Source organism: Malaclemys terrapin, chromosome 6 (assembly GCF_027887155.1).
Source record: "Malaclemys terrapin pileata isolate rMalTer1 chromosome 6, rMalTer1.hap1, whole genome shotgun sequence".
NCBI classification, from domain to species: Eukaryota; Metazoa; Chordata; order Testudines; family Emydidae; genus Malaclemys; species Malaclemys terrapin.
In genome coordinates, this window is record NC_071510.1 from 116,650,891 (window position 1) to 116,664,709 (window position 13,819).

The 13,819-nt window shown below is 41.3% G+C and overlaps 1 protein-coding gene across 1 annotated transcript in view; it reads right to left on the reverse strand.

Annotated features, from left to right (window-relative positions):
- The window catches only part of DCC (DCC netrin 1 receptor), a 943,937-nt gene that overhangs the window by 509,579 nt on the left and 420,539 nt on the right, over positions 1-13,819 (reverse strand). Inside the window, exon 3 of the mRNA XM_054032598.1 lies at positions 1,521-1,805. Within this exon, the coding sequence (XP_053888573.1) occupies positions 1,521-1,805 (285 nt within the window). The remainder of the gene's footprint in view (positions 1-1,520; positions 1,806-13,819) is intronic.

Genomic DNA, 13,819 nt, shown 5'->3' on the forward strand with positions numbered 1-13,819 from the left:
AAGCCTTACTAAAGTCAAGATATACCATATCTACCGCTTCCCCCCTATCCACAAGGCTTGTTACCCTGTCAAAGAAAGCTATCAGGTTGGTTTGACGTGATTTGTTCTTGACAAATCCATGCTGACTGTTATTTATCACCTTATCATCTTCTAGGTGTTTGCAAATTGATTGCTTAATTATTTGCTCCATTATCTTTCTGGATACAGAAGTTAAGCTGACTGGTCTGTAATTCACCGAGTTGTCCTTATTTCCTGTCTCCCATCTTCCACGACTTTTCAAAGATAATTGCTAATGGCTCAGATATCTCCTCAGTCAGCTCCTTGAGTATTCTAGGATGCATTTAATCAGGCCCTGGTGATTTGAAGACATTTAACTTGTCTAAGTAATTTTTGATTTGTTCTTTCCCTATTTTAGACTCTGATCCTACCTCATTTTCACTGGCATTCACTATGTTAGACGTCCAATCACCACCAACCTTCTTGGTGAAAACCGAAACAAAGAAGTCATTAAGCACCTCTGCCATTTCCACATTTTCTGTTATTGTCTTTCCCCCCTCACTGAGTAATGGACCTACTCTGTCCTTGGTTGTCTTCTTGCTTCTAATGTATTTGTAGAATGTTTTTTTGTTTCCTTTTATGTTCCTAGCTAGTTTGATCTCGTTTTGTGCCTTGGCTTTTCTAATTTTGTCCCTACATATTTGTGTTATTTGTTTATATTCATCCTTTATAATTTGACCGAGTTCCCACTTTTTGTAGGACTCTTTTTTGAGTTTTAGATCATTGAAGATCTCCTGGTTAAGCCAGAGTGGTCTCTTGCCATACTTCCTATCTTTCCTACTCAGTAGGATAGTTTGCTCTTGTGCCCTTAATAATGTCTCTTTGAAAAACTGCCAACTGTCTTCAATTGTTTTTCTCCGTAGACTTGATCATCCAGTAGAAGAGCCTTTCTGAGCAGATTCTAAAAATATGATGGTTAATGTCCTTATAGAATTTCCCTGGTGTTTGCCTTTAGACACACAGGGCTAGAAGGCAAGGCACAGAATCATGCTACAGAGCAATCTTCTGCTGCTCAATTATATTCATGATAATATTTCTAGAAATAAAGAAGCTGGAGCTAGACGGAAGACTATTGGAGCGGTGGAAAGCCTGGCAGGCCAAAAGGTACATAGAACAAGATGTGGATACAGGAATGAATATGGATATAGATACAGGAACATAAACCTTTAACTAAAATTGCATCAGCTCTCAAACCAAGGCCTATGGAAATTTGGCTAGTCACACAAGGCCAGCTACTCACCTTCATACCCAGAAGCTTCTAAATGTCTCCAGGCTCTTCAAAATAAAGAACTTGGAAGCCTACAGAAGCAGCTGGCAAGAAAACTTATCTGCCCCCATCAGGAGTGACAAGGTGGGTGAAGTAATATATTTTATTGGCCCAACTTCAGTTGGTGAAAGACAAGCTTTTGAGCCACATATAATTGGGGAAGCATAAGGAGAATGTAAAATTATATGGTTCTTACCTGTCAAAACTCTGACTTCTGCTTCATTTCCAGTTCTGGAACTCGCAGGATTTTTTGCAAGGCATCTATAGATCCCACTGTCTCCCGCTTGGATTCTGCTAATCTGTAAAGCTCCAGAGGGCAAGACAGCCACGCGGGTGTCACTGGGGCTCAGGATCAGGTCCTCCAGGTTTTTTTGCCAGTGTACCATCGGCATAGGCTCTCCAACTACTTCACACTTTAACAAAACTGTGTCTCCTGCAAAAGCTGTGACAGATTCTGTCTGGGAAAGAAACCTCAATGGTCCTGCAAGCACAAGGAAAAGAAGCAATTATATAGTCACTGAAAATATAAATTGCATGCTGTTTCTATGTTGATCTGGATTTGGTTAATCATCCAATCTGAAGAATAAGTGATGTTCAGACAAGTACTTTGAGTCTTCCATGATTGCTGAATGACTATCAGTATGCCACTAATGAGTGTAATTTAAAGAAGAAAATAATAGATGTGTTATTGACATAAGAGAGTACCAAATAGCAACCCTTTACTTACAAACTACTTCAAGAATAACTTTATCAAAGTACAAACACAGTGTTATGCAATACACACTATTCAGAACAGGATGAACTTTAAAGAAAGATGTACTGAAATTAGGTAAGATTAAGAAACTTTGTTATTTTCACATCTTTCCACCTAATGGAATCTTTCTTCTATGCTGCACATCAAACTGTATGACTGACATGTCTTCTGAAAGGATACTGTTCATTGTATTGAAACAAGGGAAGTCTATGTCCATGTTATTGCAGGGGGAGGTAGCAACTCCTATATTTAGACTGCCTATCACTTTTCATTATGAAAGATTCTTGCAACCTATTTTCTGAGAGGCTCTAAGACTGCTGTTGTTTGCAGCAGGTCTTCAAAATTCAATGGGGCCCAAGCCTTTGAGCTAGACATGGGTCTTTTACTTGTACCATGAAATTCCACTGAGTTTTGGCTGAGACATAGATTGTTAAAAAAAAATCACCATTTCCCACAAGTAATGCAAATGAAAGATGTAAGTATCTTTCAAAGCAACAGTGGCAATGCCACTGGGAACATATGGGAGCTATCAGATGTGACCCACTCCCTAGACCCGACACATGGCACCAGTAGCTCATTCCACCCCTTCTGGGATAATTGCATTCTCTTGGTAGCAACTAATGTAGTTAGTCCAATATCTGAAGTGGTAGCACTCTCTGGCTCAGGGTTCAAATTCTGCTGATGCATGATGACAGGGTTATTACAGGTGTAGATACTAGAAATTGTTTTTAATCTTTTCCTTAAAAAGAAATTACCTACAAAAATGCATGTTAACAACCAAAACACCCCCCACCCAATGCCTAATCTGGCATTAGGAAATGCCAGATTTATGGTTGCCAATGAACCAATAATTCTGCCCCCTCGGGCATATGAGCCTGATACTGTCTTTAATGATACTATCAAACCATTCCAACGCACCCCACATACACCAGGATACCAAAACTAAAAAGCCAGATCTGTGAAATGTCAAGTAGGTAGAAGCTACAAGAATTGGACCTTGCCTGAGTGAATCAAAGATAATGCCCAGATTATAGACCTCTATGGTGAGGTTATCAATGGTAACAGAACACCAACGGAGAAGGGGAGAGGAAATGCTCAGTTGCCAAATGATGACCAGATGTCGTCAGAGAAACAGGTTGAAGTTAGGGTTTGGATAAAGGGAGATAGGTCTTTAGCAGAGAGATAGATTTGTAAACCATCGGTATAAAGATGGTATTTGAAGCCACCCTTATGGATAAGATCATTTAGAAATAGGAGGTAGAGAGAGAAGAGCAGGTGGACAAGCACAGAGCTTTTTGGAGAGGCCTATCGACAAAGGGAGAGAGTGAAGAAAAGAACCCATCAAAAGTTAATTAGAGGAGTAGAAAGAGACCAGGAAGCAGCAAGAGCCTCAAAAGTCAACGGAGTGCAATATTTCAAAAAGTAGGGGAGTGGTCGCTGGTGTCAGAGGCCACCAAGAGTTCGAGGAGAAAGAAAATAAGGGCTCTGGCATTTTGACCAGTAAAAACTCAGTCAAAATTTCACTGAGTGAGTAGGGCAGAAACTAGTATAGTCTAATAAATGTATTGTTAGAGTGGGATTCAGGAAACCTGGGTTCAATTCCTGGCTCAACCACATTTCCTGTGTGATTGGGGTCAAGTCATGTAATCTACCCGTTGTCTCAGCTCTAAACCTGAGATACTTCACATGAGGCGGGAGGGCAGGGATGTGAGGATAAAATCCATTAACAACTGTAAGGTGCTCAGACAGAATGGTAGCAAGAACTATATATTATTATTATTTATATTTCCATAGTGCCTAGGAACCCCAGTCACGGTCTAGGATCCTGCTGTTCTAGGTGCTGTACAAACACACATATAATATACGCGCCTTTAGCTAAACAGTCAAGGATGCAGTTGGAGGAGAGGAACTCATGTCTCCTTTAACTCAATAATGAATTGTAATGACATTAACTGCAACTTGTGAAAAGATTCCTGCATGTTAAAAAAAAGTCATACTGCACATTGTCCTACATATTTAGTACTTTGTAATCATAATGATCAGAGTTAATACATATTTAAAGAGTACCTTGCTCTGAAAAGAGAAAGAACAACTCAACTCTACGTGGTAGTTTGGAATTCCACACCACAGGTGAACAACCATCAGCTGCACCCTTCCATAATCTACAGAAAGAGCAAAAATGCTACATTTCAAATGAAGCTGTTGGCACAGACACAGGATGTAACAGCTTTTCACATGAAGCAAAGCTGATGTAAACTCAAAAAGCAGAAGCATTGAACGCTTTTCATTTTAGCTTTGCTTTAAATAAATAAATAAATAATTAAAAAGTTAAAAGCAACATGAGTGTGGACGGAAAGCTGTTAAAAGCCACCGCTACATCCATGTCAGCAGAAAAGAAGGTTCATGAAAGTTTAAGCAAAACAAACAAACAAACAAAAAAACCTGTCCATCAAGATCACATATGAACGAGGCTTTTGTCACAAACAGCTGGTTGTCCTCAAGAGTCCATGCAGCAATCCCAAGAATCTCCATGTTAGGCAAATAAAATAAATAAAATAACTGCGGGACCAACTGCTGATTCTCACAATCACTTAAACCTGGCCACCCTAAGTAGTAACTCCAGAACTCCTTAAGAATTTTAGGCATAGTACAAACCACCATCACCCTCCATATGTCACAGATTCATTTATTGTAGGAAAGGGGGAACATGCTTCACTTCACCAGGAACCCTAGTGGCACATGCACCTTTCCCCAGACACTGCACAAACCCCTTCATGGGTTCTTTGGGGGAATCCAGACCCACAAGTTTGGGGTGGGGTTAGAGAGAGAGGCGGGTCGGAGGTCTTCCTTCCAAGCCCATATGCAAAGCAGTGCAAGTGACTGCAGACTTTCCACTCTTGCTGTGGAAAAAGCCCTTTTAAACAAGGGTGTACTGGGGACAGTGGTGGTGGTGGCTGAGAGAGATATGCCTATTTCAGTGGTGAATTTGGGTCTACTGTATATAACACACATATTGTTACAACACATGGGAAAGATGGAGAAAAACACTACAGTTGGGATTTTCAAGAGTGCCTAAGTGATTTAAAAAACACAAGACTTTGTGACCCCCAAAGGGTCTTATGCTCCTAAGCTACATTGGTGTTTTTGAAATTCTACCCTGTACACGACTACAGATTGGTGCAGTGTGGTATAAGGATTTTATCAGTCAGTGATTGGATGGCCATGTTACATATGCGAGGCAAAGTCACAAGTTATGCACTCAGTCCAAAGCACCACCACTCGACACAACCATACATTCTATATATGTCTGTTACAGAAAAGACATGTTTTAGAGAGTTTAAAAACATGATTGGGACTTTGCATTTTTCTCCATCTGTAAGATCAGGTACCTTCATTCTCAGCCCAAGCATTCAGAACACAGAGAGAGCCATAACAACAACAACAAAAGTTTAAAAATAACCTACCATAGGCTTTCTGTATATATATAAATATCATGGTTTTACATTCTGATCTCTTGGGTTCTTGCAGGGCTAGAAGCATGTACTGTTTCATTGGAAAGCAGGGACCTTCCCTTTTCCAGTGGTTATGTACAATGCTCCTGTTTATAGGTCTCCAGGATCCTACTACAGCAGATCCCAGGGCTGTTACTGGTCCAGGACTATATATTGTCTCGCAAAGGCCTCAAGCCTGTATAGTTTTTATGGTGAAATTCCACAACATTATCTCTTTTTTTTAAGATAGTTCTTTTGAAGCTGTTCAGAAGCCTGGAATGTTGTAAGCTTGTTTCGGGGAAGAGGACTAATGAGTAGATACGGAGACAGTCAAAACATTTCTCACATGGTCAGCATGTTATCACAGTGTTTTCCCCATCACACCTAAAGTATTTTAAATATTAGTAGCCCCAGACACAATCCTCATTACAGTATTGACATCTGGTTCAATTGGTTTAGTCTAACAGTCTGGCGTTGATTCCCTTGCATAGCTATACTAGTTTTAAGACAACCATAAAAATAAACCACTTTACAGTTCAGGTTCATGCCATCCATGGCTTTTCACGCACTGGGCTGGCTGCCTTTCCCCTACTGTCTCAGAGCATTACACCCAGACCTGCTTTTAAATTCTAATCTGAAAATGGCACACAAGTCTGATTTGCCCTGCAGCCTGGTTGGATCCCCATCTTTCCCTACAGAAGGTCTAATTATTAAGTAATTAAAGTTCATTTAATAAAAAGGCTTATCATTTGGGGAACAGACCTTGGGGTCTGGAGCATGATTAGCTATTAAATATTCAGCAATTAAGTAACACTCAGTAAAATCCCCTGAATGAGAGCTGCTTTAAGTGCTTTGTTTGTTTCAAATTAATGTCTGCAAGGTTACATAACATCAAGGCAAGACCTTTTTTTCCCCACTTTCAATGCACACAATAGCCGAAGGGCGGGGAACCAAGTTAATGAAAAGGAGCTATATGCTTCTGTTAGGTTCAGGCAGCACCAAAGAAAGAGCAGCAATGAGTCTGGAAGAGAAAACCTTCCATAAACTTCTTTGCAATTAGCTCTCCCTTATTTTATTTATTTATTTTTTTAATCTTTCCTTTCCCATATTTTTATTCTACTTCATCTTCATTAGAAAAACTCTCCACATTATCTGAGCCAGGGAGTCAACAGCAAAGAGAGGAGGGGAAAAGTATCAGCATGGATTCAGGTTTCAGAGTGGTAGCTGTGTTAGTCTGCATCAGCAAAAAGAACGAGGAATACTTGTGGCACCTTAGAGACTAACACATTTATTTGAGCATAAGCTTTCATAGGCTAAAACCCACTTCATCAGATGCATGCAGTGGAAAATACAGTAGGAAGATATATATACACAGAGGACATGAAAAAATGGGTGTTGCCATACCAACTATAAAAAGAACAGGAGTACTTGTGGCACCTTAGAGACTAACAAATTTATTAGAGCATAAGCTTTCGTGGACTACAGCCCACTTCTTCGGATGCATAAGTGGGCTGTAGTCCACGAAAGCTTATGCTCTAATAAATCTGTTAGTCTCTAAGGTGCCACAAGTACTCCTGTTCTTTTTGCAGATACAGACTAACACGGCTGCTACTCTGAAAACTATAAAAAGAGTAATCAATTAAGGTGGGCTATTATCAGAAGGAGAAAAAAAAACTTTTGTAGTGATAATCAGGATGGCCCATTTCCAAAAGTTGACAAGAAGGTGTGAGTAACAGTAGGGGGAAAAATTAGCCTGGGGAAATAGTTTTACTTTGTGTAATAACCCATCACGTATTCAGTATTCATGGCTTGTAGCCAGAGTTGTCTAGGCTGTAATACTATATCAATCTCACACACTAAGCTGGGTCAGGATTGGACAGTACTTGTACATGCACCTTAAAGGATCACTCATGGTCATTCGTGAATTGGTGTGATGTCTGTAAGTGGAACTTTTCCTATTGAGATTGTGCTGAATCAGGGTGACAGAGTAGCATTTGGTGGCACTGCATTGCTGGAGATGCTGTCTTTTTAGAAGAGATGTAAAAATGAGGTTTTGGTCATTTATGTTCATCACAGAACCAATGACGGGGTTCCCCACCATCCACAGTGGCTGTTTTTGGCTCAGATACTAAAGGTAAGGTCCTAATTCCCCTTAGGGCAATTTCTTTCTATCCAACTAAAATACCCTCTCATCTCTGCAGTTTCAAAGGACTACAGCAGGGGTAGGCAACCTATGGCACACATGCTGAAGGCAGCACACGAGCTGATTTTCAGTGGCAGTCACACTGCCCGTGTCCTGGCCACCGGTCCGGGGGACTCTGCATTTTAATTTCATTTTAAATGAAGCTTCTAAATCATTTTAAAAACCTTATTTACTTTACATACAATAATAGTTTAGTTATAGAAAGAGACCTTCTAAAAACGTTAAAATGTATTAGTGGCACGCGTAACCTTAAATTAAAGTAAATAAATGAAGACTCGGCACACCACTTCTGAAAGGTTGCCGACCACTGGGCTACAGGATTCCTTTTTCCTTCCTCTCTTAAAGGGTTGTGAAGTATTGCTGTGCACCATTAAATAACCGGTGTGTTCCTTGCAAAAAGTTGCTGCATTTTAGCGGTTGGGGAAGAGAAGGACCCTAAATGCGTCGGTGAAATTCTAGCTTGGGGTGAATGAATGAAAACATTTGCTGGAGTGGCACTTCGGTTTGCTGAGGCAGTATGCAGCAGAAATGTTAGAACAGAACACGCATTTTAGTATATGGTTAAATAAAGGTAATTTTGTGCTCGGGTTAATTTGTAATAATATCATCTAAATGGTTCCTTTCTTGTTACAAATCCCATCTTGGGAAATTGGAGGCAGTAAACCACAGTAGAGGTAATAACATTGATGAAAAGCTTCTGGTAAAGCTATATAATTTAGATTTCTGATTTAGGAGAACCTACTGGGAGAAAATTGAAGTTAATGATATACATTTAAAAATACTTTTATAATGGAAAGCTAACCAGAGAAGATGCCTCAACCTCTACAATAGAGCTATTCTGAGTCCCTTTTGTCAACCTAATTAGAAAGATTCACCAAGCTTTTAAGTTGTTCAACATAATGCATCTTAATAGGATATTTTATGCATATGCAATTACACCTAAAATTAAAACACTTATAGTTTTCAAAAAAGAAAGCTTGACCAGACAGTGACAAAGGGCAATGGATGGGAAAAACAGCAGAGGCTGGAAAGTGAGGGTACATCTACACTGCAGGTTAAGGTGTAATTGTAGCGCAGATGGGCACACCCAGGAACCCTGGGTACATACTTGGGTTGCTTGTCCATACTGAAACCCATGCCATCATGTCTTCACTATTATTGTTAAACATGCTAACTAGATTAAAAATAGTGCAGATGTGCCTACCCCTGCTACAATTATACCTTAATTTGTGGTGCAAATGTACCCTGAATGTCTCAGGAGCGGAGCTGGCTAGGGGACAGGGCTAGGAGAAACAAAGGAAGCTGGTGAAACACTCACCTCTGCTCTGTTTGAAACTACACCCCCAGGGGAGGAAAAATTGAACCAATGCTCAAGCTTTTGCTCAATGACATTCAAAGCCTTGCATTCTGACAGGTTCCTGATGTTTCAAGTAATATGTTTGGAAAGGCCCCTGCAGCAGCCCGTAAAGCTGTCTAAACCAGGTGTGCAAATGAAAAGCAGAGGAGATACGATTCTTCAACTAGCTCCGCAACCTCACTTCTCAGCTAGCCCCTTTTCTTTCTATCGTATTCTATTCAGGTCCTTGTATCACCCCCATCACCATGCTATTCAGGGGATCAGGGAGTATCTTTCCAGCTTCTCAGCTAGGCTAACCCTAAGTCCTCAGCCATATTGATAAAACCAAACCAAAATAAACACTCTACATTAATAAAGTGTGTGTGGAATTTCCTAGAGTTAAGATTGGTTAAGTATATTTCCACGCATTAGCACGAAAACACATGGAAATCACAAGGTAAGGTACCTTTTTACACCCAACACTGTTCTTCAGTCTCAAGTCTTTGCATCTACACCAGTGGTTCTCAAACTTTTGTACTGGTGACCCCTTTCACATAGCAAGCCTCCAATTGCGACAGCCTTTATGAACTAACAACACTTGTTTATATATTTAACACCATTATAAATGCTGGAGGCAAAACAGGGTTTGGGGTGAAAGCTGGCAGCTCGCAGCCCCCTATGTAATAACCTGGCAACCCCCTGAGGGCTCCCGACCCCCATTTTGAGAACCCCTGATCTACACCAACAGACTGACACCCTCTCCAACACACATTCTATACGGAGTATAGCATGCTGAATGCGCACATGAAAAATCACACTGTTATACACAGCTTTAGCTCTCTTGTTAATGTGTTCTATAACATATTACTATATACATGAAGTGGTGAATATGCATACTTTTCAGTACTAATTGACTGGCTTTCCTTAAGAATGTGTGCGGCCTAAAATCCAATTTTTGAAAATCAGAATGTAAACATAAAGTAGAAGATTGATTGTTTGTGGAAAATGACTTGTTTTCAAAAACAACTTTAAATTCTTTCTCTGGAGGTATGGTATGTAGATAAGTTTCCTTGTATTCCCTTTCTGTCCATATCTACCTATTGTCTCGTCTCATACTTAGTTTGTAAGTCCTTTTGTGGCAGGAACCATCATTTTTGTGTGTTTGAACTGTACTTAGGAAACTGGGATCATAGTCCATGACTGGGACAATAATAATAATAATTTATAAGATAAAACTGTAATTTTATAATGATTGCTACCTTATTCATTATGTATCATTGGAAGGTCAAAGCTACTGTAGCCCACTGCAGTGTGATTCTTAGATCTTTTGAAGTGTACTTTGAAGTTTAATAGAATTGCTGAATTGAAAGTGAGTATGTTAGAGAGGGTATCATGACAACAATGGGTTAATACTTGGAGATGAACATTCTGCTGGATGTGAATGTTCACTTGAACATAGAGCTATGCAAATAACTGACTCTTCAGTTTGACAGACACTGCTGTGAAATATTTTGGTCAAAAAATTTCTCCCAGCTCTACCTAAGCATGATCCCCTTGCTTTGTGATGGTGTTGCGTGGAACAACACATAAGCAAACTTAGCTCTAATTTAACAGCATTGTTGGCAAGGGAGCCACAACTTAAGCATGAAGATAAATAAATAGAAGGATCAAAGCCAATAGAATGCCATGGCCAACTAGCCCAACACATGCCTAGCGAGGCTGCAGATGCTTGCTGTACAGCAGGCTGACTTATAGGACCAAATTTTGAAAGTGATCATAAAAACAGCCGCAATGTTTGCATGTGCAATCAAATGTATGTGCCAATTTCAAGCAGTAACCCATCTAGCTACCTGATTTGTGGGCAAAGTCAAGTAATCAGATGTCTAAATCTAGTATTTGCCTTCACAATTAATTGGACCCAAAACTGTGCCTGCAAAAATGTAAACCATTAAAAATTATGCTCAGCTAAAATGAAAAATAACAGCTGATGAGAATTGCAGAGATACTAAGAGGGAAGAGGAGAATGCTTGTACAGAAGCTCCTAAAAGCATTATGATTCACCAATCCTTTTTCTCCCTTGTGCTGTATCTGTGCGGCTCACATAAAATGCATTTCCTAGGGCTGGATTAACTCAGTCTTGGTCCTTATTTTCAAGGCATTCAATGGCCTGGACCCAACATATCTAAAAGATCACCTAAAACACTATGGCAAGGGCTGTGATCAACAGCTTTTCTCCTATGGCACAATGGAACTCTACAATACATCCCACATCTATGTAGTTTTCTCAGGGGATGGTCCCAGACTGTGGAACAAACTCCCATAAGGACCATCACATAAGGACCTCACTTCCTGCCGCTCCAAATGCAAGGTACTCTTCTTCAATTTAGTGCTCTTTAACATAAAAACATAGCATTTTGTGCATAAAAGAAACAAAAAATACTACATAGGTTGCACACACAATTCTCTCCCTGGGGATAGGATGAGAGAGAGAAAAAACTACACATGACAGATATCAGCCACACCATTTAATGTACTATGGAAGGCATCCAGATACTACAATGAGAGTGGTACAAGAACCTACATAGTATAGAATTGAAAAGCATTCTCCCCATATATGGCCGCAGTAGATGAAATGAACCAACTGTTGTTTTCTGAGGTCCACTTTTAAATGCTTCCTTAGCTGAGACAATGTCCGCCATCCTAGGAAGACCCCACCCGCTGCTTTACAGTATCCAGTGACACACTGGTTTTACCTGAACATATTTTTCCATGAGCTTGATTGTTATTTTTAGCAGTTGGGCTGAGTGGTACCTATGACTCCACTGCTAGGGAAAAGGCAATCTTTGGAATTCCAGAGAGCCTACTAAGTGGCTATCCCCTTATCATAGAAAGAAGCCAGTTGTAGAGGTGGCTAACAGCAGCCACAGATACTACTACAGGTAGATAGGAGCCTAGACTTCTAAACTCAGAAATCAGACTGTAAGATGGTGGCAGACTCCAAGGCCATATATATAGGAAATAAGGTTTTTCGACGCAGTGATATTAAAATCCTGCATTAGGAATCAAGGTAACTGCTGCTAAAGCCTGCTGGCAGGCGTCTCCATGCAACTCCAGTGAGAATATCGTGATACTCTGTGTCTCAAAGTGACACTCTGCACCTCATATTCACCATGGTGATATAATTATATGTTTTGTACAAAGTTTGTGTAACCCACACACCTTCGGGGTGTGGTGTTGTGTCCCATCTAGTGGCACCGAGACCACTTAGAGAGAGAGAAAAAATGAGTCTGCTCTACAGCATTAGCTAACAGGCAGTTGACTTTTAGCTCATGCTATAGCGGCTCATGCACTAAGCTCCCAGAGGTCCCCTGTTCGATCCTGACTGCCGACAACCGGAGTCTATCAGCATTACATATGCCTTGTGAGGCAATTTAAAAGTCTTGATCTACTGAACATTAATATCCTGTTGGATTGTATGTGCTATCATTGTATGTGAAGTTATTAAGTTGCTATATATGTGTTGCTGAAATATGTTATGAGGCTGGAAACACCCACAAGCGGCCTTTCAGGTACAACAATAAAAAGGCCAAACAATTTTGATGGCTCATTGAGGAGAATACAAACACTCACAAAGTTTACCCCAGAAACTGTGAACAATGGAAACCTCTCAGATATAGGACATACCCAAAGGAGACTGGTTGACTCAGGTCACAGCAAAAGATGTTTCTAGCAAGTTGGAAGAAGATATAAAGGGGGAAGTGACATCCTCGCTTGGCCTCACTCCCCCTAAAACACAGCACCTGAAAACACCTAAGGAATAAAGATTGAAGGGGGGAAGGGGATCCCAGGTGGGAAAGAAGAAAGCTTGCCTGAATATGGAAGCGTGGTGGACTGTTTCTAACAGGGTGAGAAACTGCTTGATTCAAATCCTATCCAGTTTAGAGAACTTACATTGCGTTTTTGTTTTATTTCTTATTGTAATCTTCTTTGATCTGCACGCTATTACTTATATTCACTTAAAATCTATCTTTCTGTACTTAATAAATTTGTTTTATATTTTTTACCTAAAAGAGTGTATTTTCATAGAAGTGCTTAGGACATCTGCTCAGTAACAACAACTGGTGCAAGGTCCTCTCCACTTTGAGGGAGGGGCAGATTGGGTAATAAATTTATACCAGTCAGGCTTTTAACCGGGACAAGATGGTACAGCTCTGGGGTCCTAGGCTGTGGAGCTGGGGAGAAGCCTTCAGGTAACTGCAGCTGGGTGTGTCCCCGCCTGTGTAAAGGTTTGTGTGAGCACAGGACCGGGAGCGGTCTGCAGCTTGTCACAGAAGCTAGGGTTTCCATACGTCCGGATTTTCCCGGACATGTCCGGCTTTTGGGGCCTCAAATCCCCGTCCGGGAGGAAATCCCAAAAAGCCGGACATGTCCGGGAAAATAGGGAGGGAGGGGCCGGCGGTGCTCGGTTGGGGGCCGGAGCCGCTGGGGCCGGCGGTGCTTGGCCGGGGGCTGGGGCCAGCGGTGCTCGGCCAAGGACTGGGGCCAGGCAGGGGCCGGGGCCGGGGCCGGCGGTGCAGGGCCGGGGGTGTGGAGCCGGCGGCGCTGGACCAGGGGCCAGCAGCGCGGGGCCAGGGCCCGGCCGGAGCTGGTGGTGCTTGGCCGGGGGCCGGCGCCCCAGGGCCCGAGCCGGGCGGGAGACACCGAGGCCAGA